Source organism: Heteronotia binoei, chromosome 14 (assembly GCF_032191835.1).
Source record: "Heteronotia binoei isolate CCM8104 ecotype False Entrance Well chromosome 14, APGP_CSIRO_Hbin_v1, whole genome shotgun sequence".
Classification (NCBI taxonomy): domain Eukaryota; kingdom Metazoa; phylum Chordata; class Lepidosauria; order Squamata; family Gekkonidae; genus Heteronotia; species Heteronotia binoei.
Genome location: NC_083236.1, coordinates 67,073,870 through 67,095,419, shown reverse-complemented (window position 1 = coordinate 67,095,419; position 21,550 = coordinate 67,073,870). Strand labels below are relative to the sequence as shown.

The following is a 21,550-nucleotide window of genomic DNA, read 5'->3' as shown; positions in this document are numbered from 1 at the left end:
GAGATTGTAAGCCGCTCTGACACTCTGAGTGAAGGGCAGGGTATAAGTTCAAACCTCCTTTCTTCTCCTCCTCCTCCTCATCTCCTTTTCCTTCTTTTCCTCCTCCCTCTCCTTCTTCTGCTCTTCCTCCTTCTCCTCCTTCTTTTCCTCCTCCTCCCTCTCCTCTTCCTTTTCCTCCTCCTTCTCCTTCCCTCTCCTTCTCCTCCTCTTCCTCCTTCTCCTCATTCTTCGCCTCCTTCTCCTCATTTTCCTCCTTCTTTTCCTCCTCCTCCTCCCTCTCCTCCTCTTCATTCTTCTCCTCCCTCTCCTCCTCCTCCTCTTCCTCCTTCTCCTTTTCCTCCTCCCTCTTTTCCTCCTCCTTCTTCTCTTCCCTCTCCTCCTCCTTCTCCTTCTTCTTCTCCTCGTTCTTCTCCTGCTTCTCCTGCAGCCCCAAATACACTAAACCTAAACATGGCTTATGCATTGGGCTGGGTTCCAGGATTCCAGGGTTCAGAGCCTGCTCTGGCACAAAATTTGCCAAGTGACCTTGGGCCAGTCACCCGCTCTTCCACCTCATCTAATTCACAAGGCGGCTATTGGGATAGAATTAAGAAGGGAGAGCCACGTATTCTGGTCCGAGCTCCTTGGAGAAACAGCGAGATAGAAATGTACCCAGTTTTGGTTGAGCAACCCCCAACAACCTTCCTCCTTTCCGGATTCTGCAGGCACACCCTGAGGTTTTGGAATGCAGCCTTCTTTGATGCCGTCCACTGCGAGAGGCGGAAACGGTCGCCCACCACCAGGTAGGCACGCTGCTTCTTGGGGGAGTGGGGCTGGCATGGGGGTGGGTTGGGAGAAGGCGGTCAGACAAACCGCCCCCCTCCGCGATGGCAGAGTCTTCATTTTGCCCCATCAAGACGTCAGCCGGTGCTTTGTGGTCCCGATCTGCTGATTGACAGGGAAAGTTCTGTGAGGAGAGAGCTCGGAGCTTTCCAGACAAACCAGAGAAGGGTTAGCCGTAGTTTGATTTCACACGTGGCAGTTTGGCTTGATGGGGACGGAGACGAGAGTGCGAGCAGATAAGGGGAGCGGGGTCTTTTCCCTTCCTGCTCTGCTGTCCTTTTTTGGGGAGGGGTGGGGGGGAAAAAAACTAATTTCTCTCTCTTTCTTTCTCTTTCGATTTCTTCTCTCGTCTCTTCTCCCATGCTGTCTTTTTCTCTCAACCCATCTTTCTTGCATGATCTTTTAACACGTCACCTTCTGTTGGCTCTTTCTGCCGCCACTCCAGAGGGAATGCTGGAGAGGAAGAGGAAACAAGGTGTGTCTGTCTGCATTTTCTTGGTTAACGTTTTGGTTTGGTTTTCCTTAACCGTAACTCCGCCCGCTTTGCTTTGGGTCCAAAAATTTGCCTCCGCAGTTGCAAAGCCGGGTGGCAAAAATCCCGTTAGAGGAAAAGGGGCTAATCGAACCTTTGGGCTTCGTCATCAGCTGGAGCCAAATAAAGAGAGGCTGGAGGCAGAAGAATTGAGAAGTGGATCCAAATATGTATATCAGGGGTCCCCAAACTGAGAGCCAGTTTGATGTAGTGGTTAAGTGTGCGGGCTCTTATCTGGGAGAAACGGGTTTGATTCCCCACTCCTCCAACTGCAGCTGCTGGAATGGCCTTGGGTCAGCCATAGCTCTAATAGAGAGCCAGTTTGGTGTAGTGGTGAAGTGTGCGGGCTCTTATCTGGGAGAACCGGGTTTGATTCCCCACTCCTCCACTTGCACCTGCTGGAATGGCCTTGGGTCAGCCAGAGCTCTGGCAGAGGTTGTCCTTGAAAGGGCAGCTGCTGTAAGAGCTCTCTCAGCCCCACCCACCTCAAAGAGGGGAAGAAGGGAAAGGAGATTGTAGGCCGCTCTGAGACTCTGCCCTTGAAAGGGCAGCTTCTGGGAGAGCTCTCTCAGCCCCACCCACCTCACAGGGTGTCTGTTGTGTGGGGAGAAGATATAGGAGATTGTAAGCCGCTCTGAGTCTCTGATTCAGAGAGAAGGGCGGGGTATAAATCTGCAGTCGTCTTCTTCTTTTTGAGCCTGGGGGCACCTTTGGAACAGCATGGTGGCCGCACTGACCATTTCGTACAAACGGACATCTACACATACTGGGAGGACGGATCGGGTGACTGAAATGCATAAGAACATTGGGGGAGCCCTGCTGTATCAGACCAATGGTCTGTCTAGTCCGGCATCCTGACTCACACAACGAGGGTGTGAGCGTGTGTATAAACGCCATGGCACTCGAAGCCTGTCTTAGCCTGTTCCTGGTTTTTTTTTAAATTATTGTCTGGCTTCAGCTGACGTCTGCCTTGCCGAAAACAGCCAGTCCAAAATTCTGGATTCTACGCAGGTTGTGTTAAAATTTGCCGGAGCTCTGCCTAAATTTTACGTGATACGAGCCCTGAATTTATCCAAGCCCTGACCCCTTGTTTCATTCATAAAGTGAATTCTGGATCTCAAATCCTGGTTCAGAGTGCTTAATGAATTCGCTCTCTTCTAACGGTTTCCACGTCGTCGTGCGCTGCAAGCTTTTGGACACAAAGGGGCTCTTTCCGATTTATAAAAAGGTTCTCGATTCTCTGCTCCCCCCCCCCCCATTCTTCTCTCCTCTCTTACCCTGTCCCTGATTTTCCTTTTCGCTCCATGACCCTGAAGATTCCCCCATCGCTCCTCTTCCTTGCCCATTTCTCTCTGACCATCTGAACTTAGCGATATCTGCTGTCCGGCCGTACGTGTCTCTGTTCCTCCCCTTGGTACTGTCTGTGCGGCTTCTTGTTTTATATCCCTGTCCTACCAGGCTGATTATTGGCTGTTTTGGTGCAGAGCCGCCCTTGTTGCATGCACGTGAGACAGCAGGTCCACGGGGTAGGGGGAGAGAAATCCTTGCAACGAAGAAGAGGGTTGGTTTCGGCACCTGGCCGGCTTGCAAACGATGGTGGTGCAAGGGGGAGGTTAGCCAAGGATTCTGCCTTGCCCTGATAGGCCAGGTTGGGTCAGCTGGTATTCCCTGACCTCTTATAAAGGTTTCCAGGTCAGGCTTGTGCATTCATGTGGGCAACAGAGATAGCAGACTCCAGAGGCCTCACCTGTGGGTTTGGGTTATGTTCAAGGTGACCACCTTGAATTTCCCGCCTGGGGATCTTTACGCCACCCTCCGTTTCCCGTCTGGGGCAGCTCTGTCTTTACCATCCCTCTCGCATGCCTCTCCTTCGGCTATTTCTCCTCCACTGACTTCCTTCTTCCTGTCCTTCCCTTCTTTTTCCTTTTCCTCCTCTTAACATGTTTTTTTTTTAAAAAAAGCAAGTGTTTGAGATATGATATGTAGCAAAATCCTGAACTGAAGTGGAACAGACAGATGGCATTTCCTAACAGGTGTTGCACGCGGTCCTTGCATCTGGAAAAGCGTAGTGCCTTAGAATATAGTTGTCACCTTCATGGGCTACTGTGCTATGAGGAGATGGGGGGATTGGCTTCTAGGACATGAAGAAATGCCGTCTCTCCCTTTCCCCTGTGCAAACACAGTGTGCTACGTAGCCCAGGAAGGAATCCATCGTCAGAATAGGCAGCTGGATTCTGGAACTCTGTTCTTGGTTATGTTCAGGCCTCAGATTCAGCAGGAGCTCACAGGAGCACAGCTCCTGAACCTTTCCGATGGTTTCCCCTCCTCCTCCCCACCTACCCTGTCCACTGAATAGTAGGTGCAGCTGCATAACAATCCCCGGATTAGGAGAGCGGGCAGCCAGCCAGCCACCAGGGGCTTTGCCATGCCCCCAGCAGCCCTCATTAACCCCTGGAGAAGCCCTGACACCCTTTCTCCACTTCTTATGTGATTTAGGGTGGTGAGCAGCTTTTTGGCCTTATGACTGGGGGGGTGGGGGAGAAGAACCCCAGGCAAGTGAGGCCTGCTTGAGCTGGCTGGATCTCTAGGCAGCCCAAGTAGGCCTCGCTCGCCCGGGGCTCTCCTTTCTTGCATCGGGTTGCTTTTGGCTGGAAGGGGTGGCATATGCTAATGAGTTATGCTAATGAGCTCCACCACCTATTTTTCTACAAAACAACCCCTGGTTATGTTTAACATGAATCTGCACAATTCCCACTGGGTTCAAAGAGGGCAGGTGCCTTTTCTTGCTTTGCTCCTATTTTAAGAACCACTTGTGCAAATCTAGAGTGGAATGCCCAGTTTTTGGGGGCATCTCTAACCACAACACGGGACTGTTGAAGCTTGTGGTGGGGGGAGGGCTGGGGCCAAACCACCAGCAGTGGCATTGAGGGTTGTGATCCCCCTCCCTCAAGTCCAACACGGGGAGAGAGTTCAAAGAAGAACTTCCTGACTGTTAGAGCAATTCCTCAGTGGAACAGGCTTCCTCGGAAGGTGGTGGGCTCTCCTTCCTTGGAGGTTTTTAAACAGAGGCTTGATAGCCATCTGACAGTAAGTGGATTCTGTGAATTTAGGGGGAGGTGTTTGTGAATTCCCTGCATTGTGCAGGGGGCTGGACCAGATGACCCTGGAGGTCCCTTCCAACTCTATAATTCTAAGAATGAAAAGAAGGTGGAGGACAGGAGCTCTCCTCCACTTAAGGAGTGGCTGAGAAAATAATAGAAAGCAACAGCTAAAAGGGGGGAAGGGGAGCACTATGAAGGTGCAGACGGATGGAGGAACAGAAAGAGAAGGCGCTTATTTATTGGCAAAGGTATAATGGGCAGGGGTGTGGCTTGTGTTGGAGGGCAAACCTGACTTCTTAATGAAAGCAAGTGGGAAATTATATGGTGTTTGGTTGATCTGCGGACCTCCTTGCTTCCAGAAAGAGCAACAGCGAACATGAGAACTAGATGGACAGGGGTGGCCAAACTGGCTTAACGTAAGAGCCACATCGAATAAACGTCAGATGTTTGAGAGCTGCAAGAAGAAGAAGAAGATATTGGATTTATATCCCGCCCTCCACTCCGAAGAGTCTCAGAGCGGCTCACAATCTCCTTTCCCTTCCTCCCCCACAACAGACACCCTGTGAGGTAGATGAAGATATTGGATTTATATCCCGCCCTCCACTCCGAAGAGTCTCAGAGCGGCTCACAATCTCCTTTCCCTTCCTCCCCCACAACAGACACCCTGTGAGGTAGATGAAGATATTGGATTTATATCCTGCCCTCCACTCCGAAGAGTCTCAGAGCGGCTCACAATCTCCTTTCCCTTTCTCCCCCACAACAGACACCCTGTGAGGTAGATGAAGATATTGGATTTATATCCCGCCGTCCACTCCGAAGAGTCTCAGAGCGGCTCACAATCTCCTTTCCCTTCCTCCTCCACAACAGACACCCTGTGAGGTGGGTGGGACTAGAGAGGGCTCTCACAGCAGCTGCCCTTTCAAGGACAACTTCTGCCAGAGCTATGGCTGACCCAAGGCCATGCTAGCAGGTGCAAGTGGAGGAGTGGGGAATCAAACCCGGTTCTCCCAGATAAGAGTCCGCACACTTAACCACTACACCAAACTGGCTCTCCTTGAATGGCATGAAGATGTTTGAGAGCCGGAAGGAAGGACGGACGGACAATAGAGGAGGTGGAGGGAGGTGGAAAGAAAGCAATTTGAACTTTACATGTCTTCTCCAAGCTGGCCAAACAGGGTGGTGGGAGCTTTTAAGAGCCACACAATATATGTGAAAGAGCCACATGTGGCTCCTGAGCCAAAGTTTGGCCACTCAGGACTAATCTCACCCTCAGTAGCTGATTGGGTACTCCCTGCATTCCCAGGGCTTAATGTAATGCTGCCATAAGAGATGTCTGGTAGCTGTGGGAGCAGACTGTGTGAGTTAATAACCCAGCAGTCATAACACCAGATGTGGCCAGTGCCACAGCTGGAATGTGGGGCTTGGATAGTCATTTGGTTGGTGTTCAATAGGCAAAGCGTAGCTCGTGCAAGATTTCCTCTGACCGTTAAACAGGCTTTCACAGAGAACTGGGCTTTCCTTACATCTCCATGCAGCTTGTGACCAACCTGACAGACTTCCTGTCGCTCTAGGAAGCCTCCTCAGAATTGCTGTTCCCAGACAGGGGGAAAGGAGGAAGAGACTACGCCCAAAGCCTGTCTCCAGTGTGACAACCTTCTTGCCGACTCCCAGACAAACACCAGCCAAAATGGCGTTTCTCCACACAGCTCATAGACCAGTTTTTCATAAGAGAATGGAAATATGAAAAGCCCTGAAGAAGAGGAAACTTGGATGTTGATCAACAAGCATTTTGCTCCTTAATGAAAATCTTCGCGCGTACTTTCAGGGGTCACAGAATAACCCTGCATTTGGGGGTAACCCTTTGCTTCTTTGGCTTCAGCTGCTGTGGTGTTTGAAGGAATTTGGTCCCTGGCTAATCACTTGTGAACTGGGTAGCCCAAAGCCTTTTGATCGCAGAGCACAAAACTGGACCAGAACCGCTGAGTCTGGTGTTGAGTGGCTGATTCAGGTTTCTTCTCTTACAATTTCCGCTTCTGAAGAAGCTGTGAGCTGGTACATTGAAGAGACGTGTGTGTGTGTGTGTGTGTCCGTGTGCACGTGTGTGTCCCAGCTCCACCCTGAGCACAGCTGCTGCGGTCTTTGGAAAGTCCGTGTCAGTCAACCCCCTTCTGTGAAATAGGAGTGATTGTGGCCTACCACACAGGACAGGTGTGAAGTCTAAAGAAAGAGAGATGCTAAAGCACTTTGCAGAGTTCAGAGCTGCTGTTTAAGTAGTCAGGGGTTTGCTCGAGTTCACAAACTGAAAAATCATGGTCGGGTTATCGGAGAGAGCAAGCTGAGTCAGAATAGGCTATTATATTAGTATGCCTTCTTTTTGTTCCCTTTTGCCCCTCCCTGCCTTCCTGGCTGCATGCATGCCTCCGCCCTCCCTCCTTGAAAGCCTGGCTGAATGTGTGTGTGTATATATATGTATATATATATATATATATATATATATATATATATATACACATACATACACAGTGCATAGAGAAGGATTATGTTGATGACCGAGGTTGACAGACGTGTGTCCTTTTTGGAGAGGGAAAGAAAAGTTTAGACTGCTTGCAAGATGCGAAAGACAGCGCCGATGCAGCAATGTATTTGACTCATAAAATGAAGCAAACAAAACCAAAGCAGATTTAGGGTTTGGGCTTTTAAAGTCTTTGCAGCTTTAGCCTGACTGTAATGGGAGCTGTTCCAGAATACAATCTGCAGTTGGCAACAGAAAACCCACGTGGCGATCCTGTCCTGGGGGCACTCGCCCCTCAAGGTCTGCTGTTCAGTTTGGCACCGGAGGGTGCTGAGCAGTGTTCCCTCTGAGTTAGCGTGAGCTAGCTCACAACTTTTTAGCTTCTGGCACGCACATTTTGTCTCAGCTCGGGAAAAATGGCCCCAGAGCAAACTAACTTTATGCAGTCGCTTACAAATTTCATGCCAGTAGCTCACAAAGTAGAATCTTTGCCCACAAGGCTCCGCTTAGAGGGAACTTCGGTGCTGAGTGACTTTGTGCATCTTGTTACCCTCCCTCCCTCTTTCCTGTTCCCAGCAATTCCAGCTATCTTGGCTGATGCTACATAAGCACACAGAGACATCCATGCGCATATATGTTGATTGTGGATTTCTGGCTTTATCTGTTTCCAGGGAGAAGTGGTGCCACATGACCCAGGAAGAGCGGGATGACAGCTTGAGATTTAATGAGAACATCACCTTTGGACAGCTGGGGTAAGCTTGGAAAGAACAGGAGGGCATCTGCCCTTGCAGAGAACATCTTTTTCCAAACTGCACCTCTGGCCCGCCAGCTCAGCCTGGAACCAGCCTTTTGCTGTTGTTCAGTCGCACGATCGAGTCTGACTCTTTCTGACCCCATGGACCAAGTCATGCCAGGCCCTCCTGTCTTCCACCATCCTCTGAAGTCTGCTCAAATTCATGTTAGTTGCATCAGTAACGCTGTTCAGCCATTTCATCTTTTGCCGTCCCCTTCTTCTTTCACCTTCTGTCTTTCCCAGCATCAGGGTCTTCTCCAGGGAGGGCTCCCATTTGGTGGCCAAAGTATTTGAGCTTCAGCTTCAGCATCTGACCTTAAGAACATAAGAGAAGCCATGCTGGATCAGGCCAACGGCCCATCCAGTCCAACACTCTGTGTCACACAGTGGCAAAAAATTTTATATGCACACATACACTGTGGCTAATAGCCACTGATGGACCTGTGCTCCATATTTTTATCTAAACCCTTCTTGAAGGTGGCTATACTTGTGGCCGCCACCACCTCCTGTGGCAGTGAGTTCCACATGTTAATCACCCTTTGGGTGAAGAAGTACTTCCTTTTATCCCCTTCCAGGGGACAGCCTGGGTTGATTTCCCTTAGGACTGACTGATTGGATCTTCTTGCAGTCCAAGGGACTCTCAAGAGTCTTCTCCAGCCTTATTAAATTGGAGAAAAATATTATACTGGGGGGGAGACTACATAAACAAAAAATAGGCACAAGAAAAACACAAAAGTTACGGACAGAGAGGCATAAGTTAGACCAGCTGGCTCTCCCCAGGATAAAACAGTAAACAGCTTTTCTCTTGAATGACTTTGGTTAAGCCAATGGCGTCTTATGAATACTGATAGATATACTTTACAGTTATCATAAGCATCACCAGGGGTGTCAAACATCTGGCCCGGGGGCCGAATCAGGCCCTCAGAGGGGTCCTATCAGGCCCTCGAGCAACTGCTTGTCATATGCTTCATTCTCCCTCTCTCTTGCTCCCTTCTGCTTCACAGCTTGCTTTACAAGGCTTGCTCAATCGCACAGGAGCTACAGAGCAAGGCCTCTGTTTTCTCCATTAGCTGAGGCTCCTTTCTTGGAGAGGAAGGAGGGAGGCAGAGCTTGCTTTGCTAGGCTCTCTCAATCGCACAGCAGAGCTACTGAGCCAAGCCTCTCTTTCTTCTACTGCCTGAGGCTCCACCCCCTCTTGGTCCCCTGGGGAAGGAAGAAAAGAGCCAGTTTCCTTTGCCCAGTTCCCTGGATACCATGGGAGAAATATAAAGAAGTACAAAGAAAGCACCTTGTTGAAGTGCTAATTTTTAAGCATGTTTTAAGTTTTTTTAAAAAAAAATCTTTATGTTTGCCTGGGTCCTTTATAAAGTTTCTCTCTCTGCTGCCTAATCTTAAATGGAAACACACACGGCCCGGCCTGGCATGGCCCAGCCCACCAAAGTCTTGTGTATGTCAGATCCGGCCCTCATAACAAATGAGTCTGACACCCTTGGCGAGACAATGCCTCACATAAGAGAAGCCATGTTGGATCAGGCCAATGGCCCCTCCAGTCCAACACTCTGTGTCACATAAGAACATAAGAGAAGCCATGTTGGGTCAGGCCAATGGCCCCTCCAGTCCAACACTCTGTGTCACAGAAGAACATAAGAGAAGCCATGTTGGATCAGGCCAGTGGCCCTTCCAGTCCAACACTCTGTGTCACGTAAGAACATAAGAGAAGCCATGTTGGTTCAGGCCAATGGCCCCTCCAGTCCAACACTCTGTGTCATATAAGAACATAAGAGAAGCCATGTTGGATCAGGCCAGTGGCCCTTCCAGTCCAACACTCTGCGTCACATAAGAACATAAGAGAAGCCATGTTGGTTCAGGCCAATGGCCCATCCAGTCCAACACTCTGCGTCACAGAAGAACATAAGAGAAGCCCTGTTGGATCAGGCCAATGGCCCATCCAGTCCAACACTCTGTGTCACAGAAGAACATAAGAGAAGCCATGTTGGTTCAGGCCAATGGCCCATCCAGTCCAACACTCTGTGTCACAGAAGAACATAAGAGAAGCTCTGTTGGATCAGGCCAGTGGCCCATCCAGTCCAACACACTGTGTCACAGAAGAACATAAGAGAAGCCCTGTTGGATCAGGCCAATGGCCCATCCAGTCCAACACTCTGTGTCACAGAAGAACATAAGAGAAGCCCTGTTGGATCAGGCCAGTGGCCCATCCAGTCCAACACTCTGTGTCACATAAGAACATAAGAGAAGCCCTGTTGGGTCAGGCCAATGGCCCATCCAGTCCAACACTCTGTGTCACATAAGAACATTAGAGAAGCCCTGTTGGATCAGGCCAATAGCCCATCCAGTCCAACACTCTGTGTCACAAAAGAACATTAGAGAAGCCATGTTGGATCAGGCCAATAAGAACATAAGAACATAAGAGAAGCCATGTTGGATCAGGCCAATAAGAACATAAGAGAAGCCATGTTGGATCAGGCCAACGGCCCATCAAGTCCAACACTCTGTGTCACACAGTGGCAAAAAATTTTATATACACACATACACTGTGGCTAATAGCCACTGATGGACCTGTGCTCCATATTTTTATCTAAACCCTTCTTGAAGGTGGCTATACTTGTGGCTGCCACCACCTCCTGTGGCAGTGAATTCCACATGTTAATCACCCTTTGGGTGAAGAAGTACTTCCTTTTATCCGTTTTAACCTGTCTGCTCAGCAATTTCATGTTGGACTGGATGGCCAATGGCCCATCCAGTCCAACACTCTGTGTCACATAAGAACATAAGAGAAGCCATGTTGGATCAGGCCAATGGCCCATCCAGTCCAACACTCTGTGTCACATAAGAACATTAGAGAAGCCCTGTTGGATCAGGCCAATGGCCCATCCAGTCCAACACTCTGTGTCACATAAGAACATTAGAGAAGCCCTGTTGGATCAGGCCAGTGGCCCATCCAGTCCAACACACTGTGTCACAGAAGAACATAAGAGAAGCCCTGTTGGATCAGGCCAATGGCCCATCCAGTCCAACACTCTGTGTCACAGAAGAACATAAGAGAAGCCATGTTGGTTCAGGCCAATCGCCCATCCAGTCCAACACTCTGTGTCACAGAAGAACATAAGAGAAGCTCTGTTGGATCAGGCCAGTGGCCCATCCAGTCCAACACACTGTGTCACAGAAGAACATAAGAGAAGCCCTGTTGGATCAGGCCAATGGCCCATCCAGTCCAACACTCTGTGTCACAGAAGAACATAAGAGAAGCCCTGTTGGATCAGGCCAGTGGCCCATCCAGTCCAACACTCTGTGTCACATAAGAACATAAGAGAAGCCCTGTTGGGTCGGGCCAATGGCCCATCCAGTCCAACACTCTGTGTCACATAAGAACATTAGAGAAGCCCTGTTGGATCAGGCCAATAGCCCATCCAGTCCAACACTCTGTGTCACAAAAGAACATTAGAGAAGCCATGTTGGATCAGGCCAATAAGAACATAAGAACATAAGAGAAGCCATGTTGGATCAGGCCAACGGCCCATCAAGTCCAACACTCTGTGTCACACAGTGGCAAAAAATTTTATATACACACATACACTGTGGCTAATAGCCACTGATGGACCTGTGCTCCATATTTTTATCTAAACCCTTCTTGAAGGTGGCTATACTTGTGGCCGCCACCACCTCCTGTGGCAGTGAATTCCACATGTTAATCACCCTTTGGGTGAAGAAGTACTTCCTTTTATCCGTTTTAACCTGTCTGCTCAGCAATTTCATGTTGGACTGGATGGCCAATGGCCCGTCCAGTCCAACACTCTGTGTCACATAAGAACATAAGAGAAGCCATGTTGGATCAGGCCAATGGCCCATCCAGTCCAACACTCTGTGTCACATAAGAACATTAGAGAAGCCCTGTTGGATCAGGCCAATGGCCCATCCAGTCCAACACTCTGTGTCACATAAGAACATTAGAGAAGCCCTGTTGGATCAGGCCAATGGCCCCTCCAGTCCAAAACTCTGTGTCACAGAAGAACATTAGAGAAGCCCTGTTGGATCAGGCCAATGGCCCATCCAGTCCAACACTCTGTGTCACATAAGAACATTAGAGAAGCCCTGTTGGATCAGGCCAATGGCCCATCCAGTCCAACACTCTGTGTCACATAAGAACATTAGAGAAGCCATGTTGGATCAGGCCAATGGCCCATCCAGTCCAACACTCTGTGTCACAAAAGAACATTAGAGAAGCCATGTTGGATCAGGTCAATGGCCAATCCCGTCCAACACTCTGTGGCACACAGTGGCCCAAAAAAATTATATATATATATATATACACACACACACACACACACATATACACACTGTGGTTAATAGCCACTGATGGACCTCTGCTCCATATTTTTATCTAACCCCCTCTTGAAGGTGGCTATGCTTGTGGCCGCCACCACCTCCTGTGGCAATGAATTCCACATGTTAATCACCCTTTGGGTGAAGAAGTACTTCCTTTTATCCGTTTTAACCTGTCTGCTCAGCAATTTCATTGAATGCCCACGAGTTCTTGTATTGTGAGAAAGGGAGAAAAGTACTTCTTTCTCTACTTTCTCCATCCCGTGCATTATCTTGTAAACCTCTACCATGTCACCCCGCAGTCGACGTTTCCCCAAGCTAAAGAGCCCCAAGCGTTTCAACCTTTCTTCACAGGGAAAGTGTTCCAGCTCTTTAATCATTCTAGTTGCCCTTTTCTGGACTTTCTCCAGTGCATTCACTTTGAATGCTTGATCCGTTCTTTATTTTAAGGAGGCTTTTGGAATTTCAGCCTTAGAGGTGAGATCCGGGGTCCCCTTCGCACCTTAAAAACCAATGAGATCCCCGGGGTGCAAGCTTCCAAGAGTCAAAGCTATCAGTATCTGATAAGGAGAGCTGTGACTCTTGAAAACTTATACTCTGGGGATTTCGTTGGTCTCTCAGGCACTCCTGAACTCAGCTTTTGAAATCCAGTTTGGTGTAGTGGTTAAGTGTGCGGACTCTTATCTGGGAGAACCGGGTTTGATTCCCCACCCCTCCACTTGCACCTGCTGGAATGGCCTTGGGTCAGCCATAGCTCTGGCAGAGGTTGTCCTTGAAAGGGCAGCTGCTGTGAGAACCCTCTCCAGCCCCACCCACCTCACAGGGTGTCTGTTGTGGGGGAGGAAGGGAAAGGAGATTGTGAGCCGCTCTGAGACTCTTCGGAGTGGAGGGTGGGATATAAATCCAATATCTTCATCTACCTCACAGGGTGTCTGTTGTGGAGGAGGAAGGGAAAGGAGATTGTGAGCCGCTCTGAGACTCTTCGGAGTGGAGGGTGGGATATAAATCCAATATCTTCATCTACCTCACAGGGTGTCTGTTGTGGGGGAGGAAGGGAAAGGAGATTGTGAGCCGCTCTGAGACTCTTCGGAGTGGAGGGCGGGATATAAATCCAATATCTTCATCTACCTCACAGGGTGTCTGTTGTGGGGGGGGGGGAGGGAAAGGAGATTGTGAGCCGCTCTGAGACTCTTTGGAGTGGAGGGCGGGATATAAATCCAATATCTTCATCTACCTCACAGGGTGTCTGTTGTGGGGGAGGAAGGGAAAGGAGATTGTGAGCCGCTCTGAGACTCTTCGGAGTGGAGGGCGGGATATAAATCCAGTATCTTCATCTACCTCACAGGGTGTCTGTTGTGGGCGGGGGGGAGGGAAAGGAGATTGTGAGCCACTCTGAGACTCTTCGGAGTGGAGGGTGGGATATAAATCCAATATCTTCATCTACCTCACAGGGTGTCTGTTGGGGTGGGGGGAGGGAAAGGAGATTGTGAGCCGCTCTGAGACTCTCCAGAGTGGAGGGCGGGATATAAATCCAATATCTTCATCTACCTCACAGGGTGTCTGTTGTGGGGGGGGGAGGGAAAGGAGATTGTGAGCCGCTTTGAGACTCTCTGGAGTGGAGGGCGGGTTATAAATCCAATATCTTCATCTACCTCACAGGGTGTCTGTTGTGGTGGAGGAAGGGAAAGGAGATTGTGAGCCGCTCTGAGACTCTTCGGAGTGGAGGGCGGGATATAAATCCAATATCTTCATCTACCTCACAGGGTGCCTGTTGTGGGGGAGGAAGGTAAAGGAGATTGTGAGCCGCTCTGAGACTCTCCGGAGTGGAGGGCGGGATATAAATCCAATATCTTCATCTACCTCACAGGGTGTCTGTTGTGGTGGAGGAAGGGAAAGGAGATTGTGAGCCGCTCTGAGACTCTTCGGATATAAATCCAATATCATCTTCTTCTTTTGTTTTTCTACTGCAAACCTACAGCCTGTCTTCTTCGAAGCATAATCTGGGTCTCAGTGGACGTTTGCTCTACTTCAGCGAAGCCTGTCTCACAGCATTCTTGTGTCTGTTTCTCTTTCGCAGCACCTTCACCCACAACATGCTGGCTTTTGGACTGAACAGGAAGCTCTGTAACGATTTCTTGAAGAAGCAGGCAGTCATTGGGAATCTGGACGAAGGTAGGAGTAGAGGCGAGAGATCCTCTCTGAGTGCGTTTCAGCCTCCTGCAGGTGGAAGCAAAAGCAAGGAAGGGGAAAGAGGGCCAGAGATGTGGGGATGTGAAGATAAGATCCCTGCCCTCCCACTGTGCCCCCCAAGCACCAAGAAGACAGAGCATCCCTGCCCCAGACATAAGAACATAAGAGAAGCCATGTTGGATCAGGCCAATGGCCCATCCAGTCCAACACTCTGTGTCACATAAGAACATAAGATAAGCCCTGTTGGGTCAGGCCAATGGCCCATCCAGTCCAACACTCTGTGTTACATAAGAACATAAGAGAAGCCATGTTGGATCAGGCCAATGGCCCATCCAGTCCAACACTCTGTGTCACATAAGAACATAAGATAAGCCCTGTTGGGTCAGGCCAATGGCCCATCCAGTCCAACACTCTGTGTTACATAAGAACATAAGAGAAGCCATGTTGGATCAGGCCAATGGCCCATCCAGTCCAACACTCTGTGTCACACAGTGGCCAAAAACCCAAGTGCCATCAGGAGGGCCACCAGTGGTGCCAGGACACTAGAAGCCCTCCCACTGTGCCCCCCCCCCAAGCACCAAGAAAACAGAGCATCACTTGCCCCAGACAGAGAGTTCCATCTATAGGCTGCGGCTAATAGCCACTGATGGACTTCTGCTCCATATGCTTATTGCTGAGCAGACAGGTTAAGACGGATAAAAGGAAGTACTTCTTCACCCAAAGGGTGATTAACATGTGGAATTCACTGCCACAGGAGGTGGTGGCGGCCACAAGTATAGCCACCTTCAAGAGGGGTTTAGATAAAAATATGGAGCACAGGTCCATCAGTGGCTATTAGCCACAGTGTATGGAGCACAGGTCCATCAGTGGCTATTAGCCACAGTGTATGTGTGTATATAACATTTTTTGCCACTGTGTGACACAGAGTGTTGGACTTGATGGGCCGTTGGCCTGATCCAACATGGCTTCTCTTATGTTCTTATGTTCTTATCCATTCCCCTTTTGAAGCTGTCTTTGCAGCCACCATCACCTCCTGTGGCAGTGAATTCCATGTGTTAATCACCCTGTGGGTGAAGAAGGACTTCCTTTAATCCAAGAAGGACTTCCTTTATGCTTCATGCCAAGACCACAGCCACACAGCCTGGAAAATCTACAACAGCCAATTCCTTTAATCCGTTCTAACTCAGCTGTGGAGAAGTGGGAGCGGCCCACTTGGTCATTTGGCTTTGCCTCAGGTGCCTGGTGGAGCCAGTTGGTCCAAAGGACTCCAAGAAGCAAGGGGCTCCGTGACACTGTTGTACAGACCAACCGCTGTATGTTTTAGTCGCCTCATTCACAAACACATTTGCAGGGCGAAATGCAGCACTGCTCAATTGTCTGAATTGCCGCAGGTGTTTCTTCACAGTGAGGTCTCAATTCCTGACTGCTCTGAACCTACAAGAATCATATCAGATTATCTGTCCTGGTTTGCCATTGCTTGTAAAGTTGTTGGATCGGTACTACTTATGGATCAAGTGAGAGCTGGTTTAAGGGTTGTGGTGAAGTGTGCAGACTCTAATCTGGGAGAGCCGGGTTTGATTCCCCACTCCTCCACATGCGGTCAGCTGGGTGACTTTGAGCCAGTCACAGTTCTCACAGAGCTGTTCTCTCAAGAGCAGTTTCTGTCAGAGCTCTCTCAGCCCCACCTGCCTCAAAGGGTGTCTGTTGTGGGGAGAGGAAAGGAAAGGAGATTGCCAGATGCTCTGAGGCTCCAAGTGAAGGACAGGATGTAAATCCCATCTCCTCCTCCTCTTCCTCTTCTTAAAAAAAAAAAAAACACTTCTTCCCACAAAGATTTTTTGGAAAGTTTTTCAGGTTTGTTCCCTCTTCGCATCTAGTTAACTTCAAATCATTGTTGGTGTTAGAAGCTGACTATCGAAGTAGCACCCCCTGGTGGTTAAAAATGTCTATTTTTATATTTGAAAACAGACAGGACATTATCAAAGATTTCAGGTTTTCACGGCTGGCATCACCATTAGGGTTTGTAGAATCTTTCAGGCTCAAGTGCTGTGTTCTACTGGAGAAAGTTTTCCTTCCAGACGTTTCGTTCTCAGCTGCGGAGAACATCCTCAGTGGCGTTGCAGCCGGAGCAGGCGCTCTCACCTTCTTGGCTGCTGTGCATTGAGTGGGGCCAGGGCTGCTGGAGAGCTGCTATTTCTAGGCTGGAGGGGGTGTGATGAAAGGGCAATTGGTTTGTGAATGTACCCATTGTTTGGTGGGGCTTCCTGGAAGGGTGGTGATAAGGAAACTGGCTGTGGAATGTGACACAGAACAATGGTCACATTCCCAGTAATCAAGACAGCAATCAACACAGAACAATGGTCACATTCCACAGCCAGTTTTGGCACTCCGCTGTTGTGAGCTCCTGCCCCTTGGGTCAGCCATAGCTCTGGCAGAGGTTGTCCTTGAAAGGGCAGCTGCTGTGAGAGCCCTCTCAGCCCCACCCACCTCACAGGTTGTCTGTTGTGGGGGAGGAAGGTAAAGGAGATTGTTGGCTGCTCTGAGACTCTGTCCTTGAAAGGGCAGCTGCTTTGAGAGCCCTCTCAGCCCCACCCACCTCACAGGGTGTCCGTTGCGGGGGAGGAAGGTAAAGGAGATTGTTGGCCGCTCTGAGACTCTGTCCTTGAAAGGGCAGCTGCTTTGAGAGCCCTCTCAGCCCCACCCACCTCACAGTGTGTCTGTTGTGGCGGGGGGAAGGTAAAGGAGATTGTGAGCCGCTTTGAGACTCTTCGGAGTGGAGGGCGGGATATAAATCCAATATCTTCATCCTCTTCAAACCGAGGCCTGGAGGCATTCACCCGCATTGTGTGTCTTCCCTTTACAGAGCAGTTCAAGCTCTTAAGCGACCACATCGACCAGATGGCCACCGAGTAAAGACGCAGCCGGCCTGCTGTATCCGGGAATCGAGCGCGGAAGCCGGCGAGGGCGGAAGGGTGGAAAACCCGTCTGAAACTGCTGCAATGCTAAGACGGGCTTTTAAAAACAAAAAATAACAAAAAAAAATAACCAACCAACTGCAAGAAACCTGCATGACCATCATCCAACTGTGTAGAGCTGCGCTGGGCAGCCCGTAGATGTTAGGAGCTCAGCCATCCAAGACTCCTGCCCGGTTTTGCCGCCCCCTCCTTTCCTTACAGCCGCCTCCTGGTGAGCTACCTGAATAGTGTTGCAGGGGAATTTTCTGTCTGGGAGGCAGACAGGAAAAGGAACTGCGAGAGACTCTGTAGAGGTGGGAAGCCCGCCTCCCTCGGCGTCGTTGCCAAGGGTTCCTTGCCAGGTTTGCGCTGCTCCACTTTTAATAGTGAATTGTTAAGCTTGGAAACGGGTGCGAGAGATGGGGAAAGAGGCAGCCGGTTCCTCTGCTGCTGTGTGACGTACTAGAGAAAGCCAGGGCTTTGGAAGGCAAGGAGAGCTGATGCGGTGGAGGAAGGCGGTGGGAATGACTCCACGGCCTGGTTTGGAGACTTTGTGGTGAATCCAAAGGACGGCTGCCGGCAACTGTTTCCGTATCTTTCCTACAGAGTTAAGTGTGAATGTCCGTCCAGAGGGAAATTGTAAGGGCCCTTTTGCTGGGCCCTTTCTCCCGGCCACTTCCTTGCTACGAAGCGAAGGTGCAGAAAAGGCCCGGCAGAGGTGTCGAGAAGTTCAAACTCTTTTCGAATGGTCAGGTGGATCCGTGCTAAAAGGTAGTGGAGAAAGAGAGAGTCTGATCCTGGAGTGCCAACTCCATATCTCTGGCAGTGTTTTATTCAGAGTTGTATTACAGGTCTCTGTGTATGTGAATCTTCCGGCCTCTTTGCCGTGGTGTTTGTTTTTTTAGTGGTTAGCCTGCAGAAAATAGCCATGGGGGGGGGGGCGTTGCCCTTTTTCAAGCCTAGGTGGAAAGAGAAGCAGAGGCGCAGCATTTCGGAGGCGACGTTGGCGTCCTCCTCCTTCAGCAGGCTGGTCTGTGACCACCTTTGTAAAAATCCGACCGCTGCTCAGGGGGCCATTTTGAAGCTTAAGCTGAGGACTTTCCTAGCGGAGTGAACGGCTGACGGCCATTTCTTGGCCCATCCCTCTCGAACCAACTTTACCAAGGCTTCCTAGAGGATGTGGTTAATTATGCCCTCCGCGTTTGTCCTCAAGCTTAGTTCAACCTCACTTTGTGGCCAGTTAAATCCTCTTTCACTGTACTTCCACAACAACAACCAAAAAGTTGTGTGAGCTTTTACTCTTGGATACCGGTATAACTGGGGTGTGTAACTCCAGAGTTATTCAATGACTACTTGTACAGTGGAGATCTGTAGCTACCTACTGTATTCTGCTAGGCTCCTTGGGAGGGAGTGATAGCAAGCGAAGGGCTGTTTTGCTCTTGTGCACACGTGTTTTTCAGGAACTCCGGAGATTTTGGACATATTTAGTCTGTGCCTGTAACTTCCCTTGAGTCCAGTAGAGGGAACCCAAGAGCAGGTTTAGGAATTCTTTTCTATTAGGCCTGAAAAATTCTTCTGTGTTTAGTCTAAACTATGAAAAGGGGCTTGTTACATTTGATGGATGTGGGAGGGGAGGAAATAGCATCTCATTTGAAACTAGACTTGGAGTGCCTTGGAAGTGGTTATCTAACAAACGATAGGCCAGGGGAACTGCAGCAGAAATCTGGATATTTCCAGCAGGGTCGGCGTGCAAAATCTCCATAGATCTACCTTGAAATGACAAGTTCGGGAACAAACAGTGGGTTTTGGGAGTTGCAGTAATGAGAGAAGCGGTATCTGCTGAAATTCTCCCCCTTGTGCTGCTGTTGGAAGACACTTTTTCCTGGGTTTAGCCCTGGGAAATTTTAACAGGCAGTCCTCAACCATCTCTGAGATTTTCAGAAATCCTACCAAGATCTTTTCGCTAGTGCAGGATGAGATTAAGGCCCCCCCCCACACCTTTCACGTTGCAAAGTAAAATGAATGTGCAGAGCGACAGCCAAAAAAGGAAGAGCTTGTGGTTTAGCAGGAGCAGAATTCCCGTCTGTACCTGGCGCAGGTTGGACTTTAGATGTTGACTGTAAAGTCGATCACGATGGGAAAAAACGGTCTGTCTCCATCCTCTTGATGGCTGCAAGGCTATATTTTTAACTCTATGCATATCGTCACGTGGTGATACCTTATTCCCTCCCAGACTCTTGTAACGAGTGCTGACGTGAACTTTTCCTTCCCAACTTCCATTATTTAATTTGGAGGGGGAACGCACTGAGCCATTTGGAAGGGGAAAAACTCGGCGACTTTCTGAGCTTGGTCACTGGGCGTAATTGAATGTTGTCCGTGTGAAAGTGGAAGTCTTTATTGCAATCTCCAGGACCTGCTGGTTTGAGATGCTGTTTTTTTTGGGGGGGTGTAGTATTGCATTTCTTGCAGGGGACAAGAAAGGGGGCTAGGCCACTGCTTTTCTTGTTCTTCGAGCGACCTCACAGGCTGGGATCGAAAGGCAGGATTCCGCAGCTGCAAACCCACCTGTTCCTTTTTTTCTGCCAAATTTTTTTTTGTTAATGCATCATCTTGCGTACGTTTCTCCTTCCTCTCAGTAGATCGCTGTTCTCAGTATCTAGCAGTGAAAAATCTCCATTGTTTCCGAAAGTCTTGAATCTTTCAAATACAATAACAGGCCAAGTGTTCGTGTTGCCATCTGTTTGTGGCTTTCACTGGAGTTCATGATGCTCTGTTCGACATTTTTATATGTAATATATAAATTATACGATGATAGATATCTCTCTCTTCCTCCAAGTTCCGTTGTTTGATGATGTGTGTTGCCACGTTCTGGTGTGTCAGGTGTGGTTGTTCAGCGACGGATGTGTTGTGCTGAAACTGTGTGATTGTACCCTTTTTGTGGAATATTGCTGTTTGAGAAAACATGCGTTGAGAACGCACCGAGTTTTGGTTGTGAAAGGATCTGGGGAAACGAAGATGTGAAATAAAAACCTTTTTAAAAACCCCTCCTGAATTCTGTGTTTTGTTTTTAAAACGGGAAAAAAGGCCTAATGGAGGACAGGATTCGACAGATCCCTCCCACCCGGAACTGCGGCCTTCTGAGGATGGTTTTCATGTGAAAAACAGCAACCGCAACATTCAGAGTGTCATTAAACGCATTTAGGCAAAGCGGCTGTCTTTGCTTCCCTGAAAGCAAAGTTGGTATCTCTGGAGTACAATTACAGTCTGCTGAGCTGAGGAGACAAACTTGAATTTAGGTTCTATCTCATCAAAAAAAACCCTGGTTCGAGGCAGATGAGAAGAAAGCAGGCGTGTCTGTCTGCGTGACTAGCAAACCCTGTCAACTGAGCTCGGTTTAAAAAACAGTAAGGTAGAAGGCAAGTGAGCCTTAGAAGGGGGCATTCCAAAAGTATGAGGGGCCACCACCGGAGAAGTCTCTGATGGCAGTCCACCTCATCCCTGCAGATGTGAACACAGAGGAGAGGAAGGTTTGGGAAAAGGAACTCTGCTGGTTGGCTGGGCACTAGAGAAGTTTCCTAGCCTCAAACTATTTATGGCCTTAGAATCATAGAGTTGGAAGGGACCTCCAGGGTCATCGAGCCCAACCCCCTGCTCAATGCAGGAAACTCACAAATACCTCCCCCTAAATTCACAGGATCCGCAGGGCTGTCAGATGTCCCTCTAGCCTCTGTTTAGAAACCTCCAAGGAAGGAGAGCCCACCACCTTCCAAGAAGGAAGCCTATTCCACTGAGGAATCGCTCTAATATCCAGGAAGTTCTTCCTAATGTCGAGCCAGAAACTCTCGATTTAATTTCAACCCATTGGTTCTGATCCGACCTCCTAGGGCCACAGAAAACAATTCCACACCATCCTCTAGAGGACAGCCCTTCAAGTACTGGAAGATGGTGATCCTATCACCTCTCAGCCACCGCCTCTCCAGGCTAAACACGCCTTAGAGTGAAACTGTGGCCGGAAATGGATGGGCCAGTGCAGATCTTTCAGCGTAGGAGTAATAGGGTCCCTGTATCCCACCCCTGAAAACAATCTGGCTGCTGCACTTCGGACCAGCTGAAGTTTTCAGGCAGTTTTGAAAGGCAGACCCATGTAAGACATGTTACGGTACTCCAACCCAGATGTGATATGATCAGAGCCCAGTTTTGCCAAAATCCAGGTGGGCCCTGGATATCTAGAATTATGACTTGAATACCTTGAATACAACTTCGTTGGTCTTAAAAGGTGCTTCTAGATGCTAACTTTATTCTGCA

General features: G+C 49.2%; 2 protein-coding genes across 3 annotated transcripts in view; both read left to right on the top strand.

The window, feature by feature from the left end:
* The window catches only part of KIAA0513 (KIAA0513 ortholog), a 118,637-nt gene extending 98,348 nt beyond the window's left edge, over positions 1–20,289 (top strand). Inside the window, exons 9-13 of one of the 2 annotated variants that reach the window (XM_060254215.1) lie at positions 705–782; positions 1,268–1,297; positions 7,639–7,719; positions 14,179–14,273; positions 17,155–20,289. In XM_060254215.1, coding sequence (XP_060110198.1) covers positions 705–782; positions 1,268–1,297; positions 7,639–7,719; positions 14,179–14,273; positions 17,155–17,204 — 334 coding nt within the window. In that variant the 3' untranslated portion in view covers positions 17,205–20,289. The remainder of the gene's footprint in view (positions 1–704; positions 783–1,267; positions 1,298–7,638; positions 7,720–14,178; positions 14,274–17,154) is intronic. The other variant, XM_060254216.1, reaches the window with a different exon arrangement.
* FBXO31 (F-box protein 31) overlaps positions 1–21,550 on the top strand; it is a 196,873-nt gene that overhangs the window by 161,056 nt on the left and 14,267 nt on the right. The window lies entirely within an intron of this gene.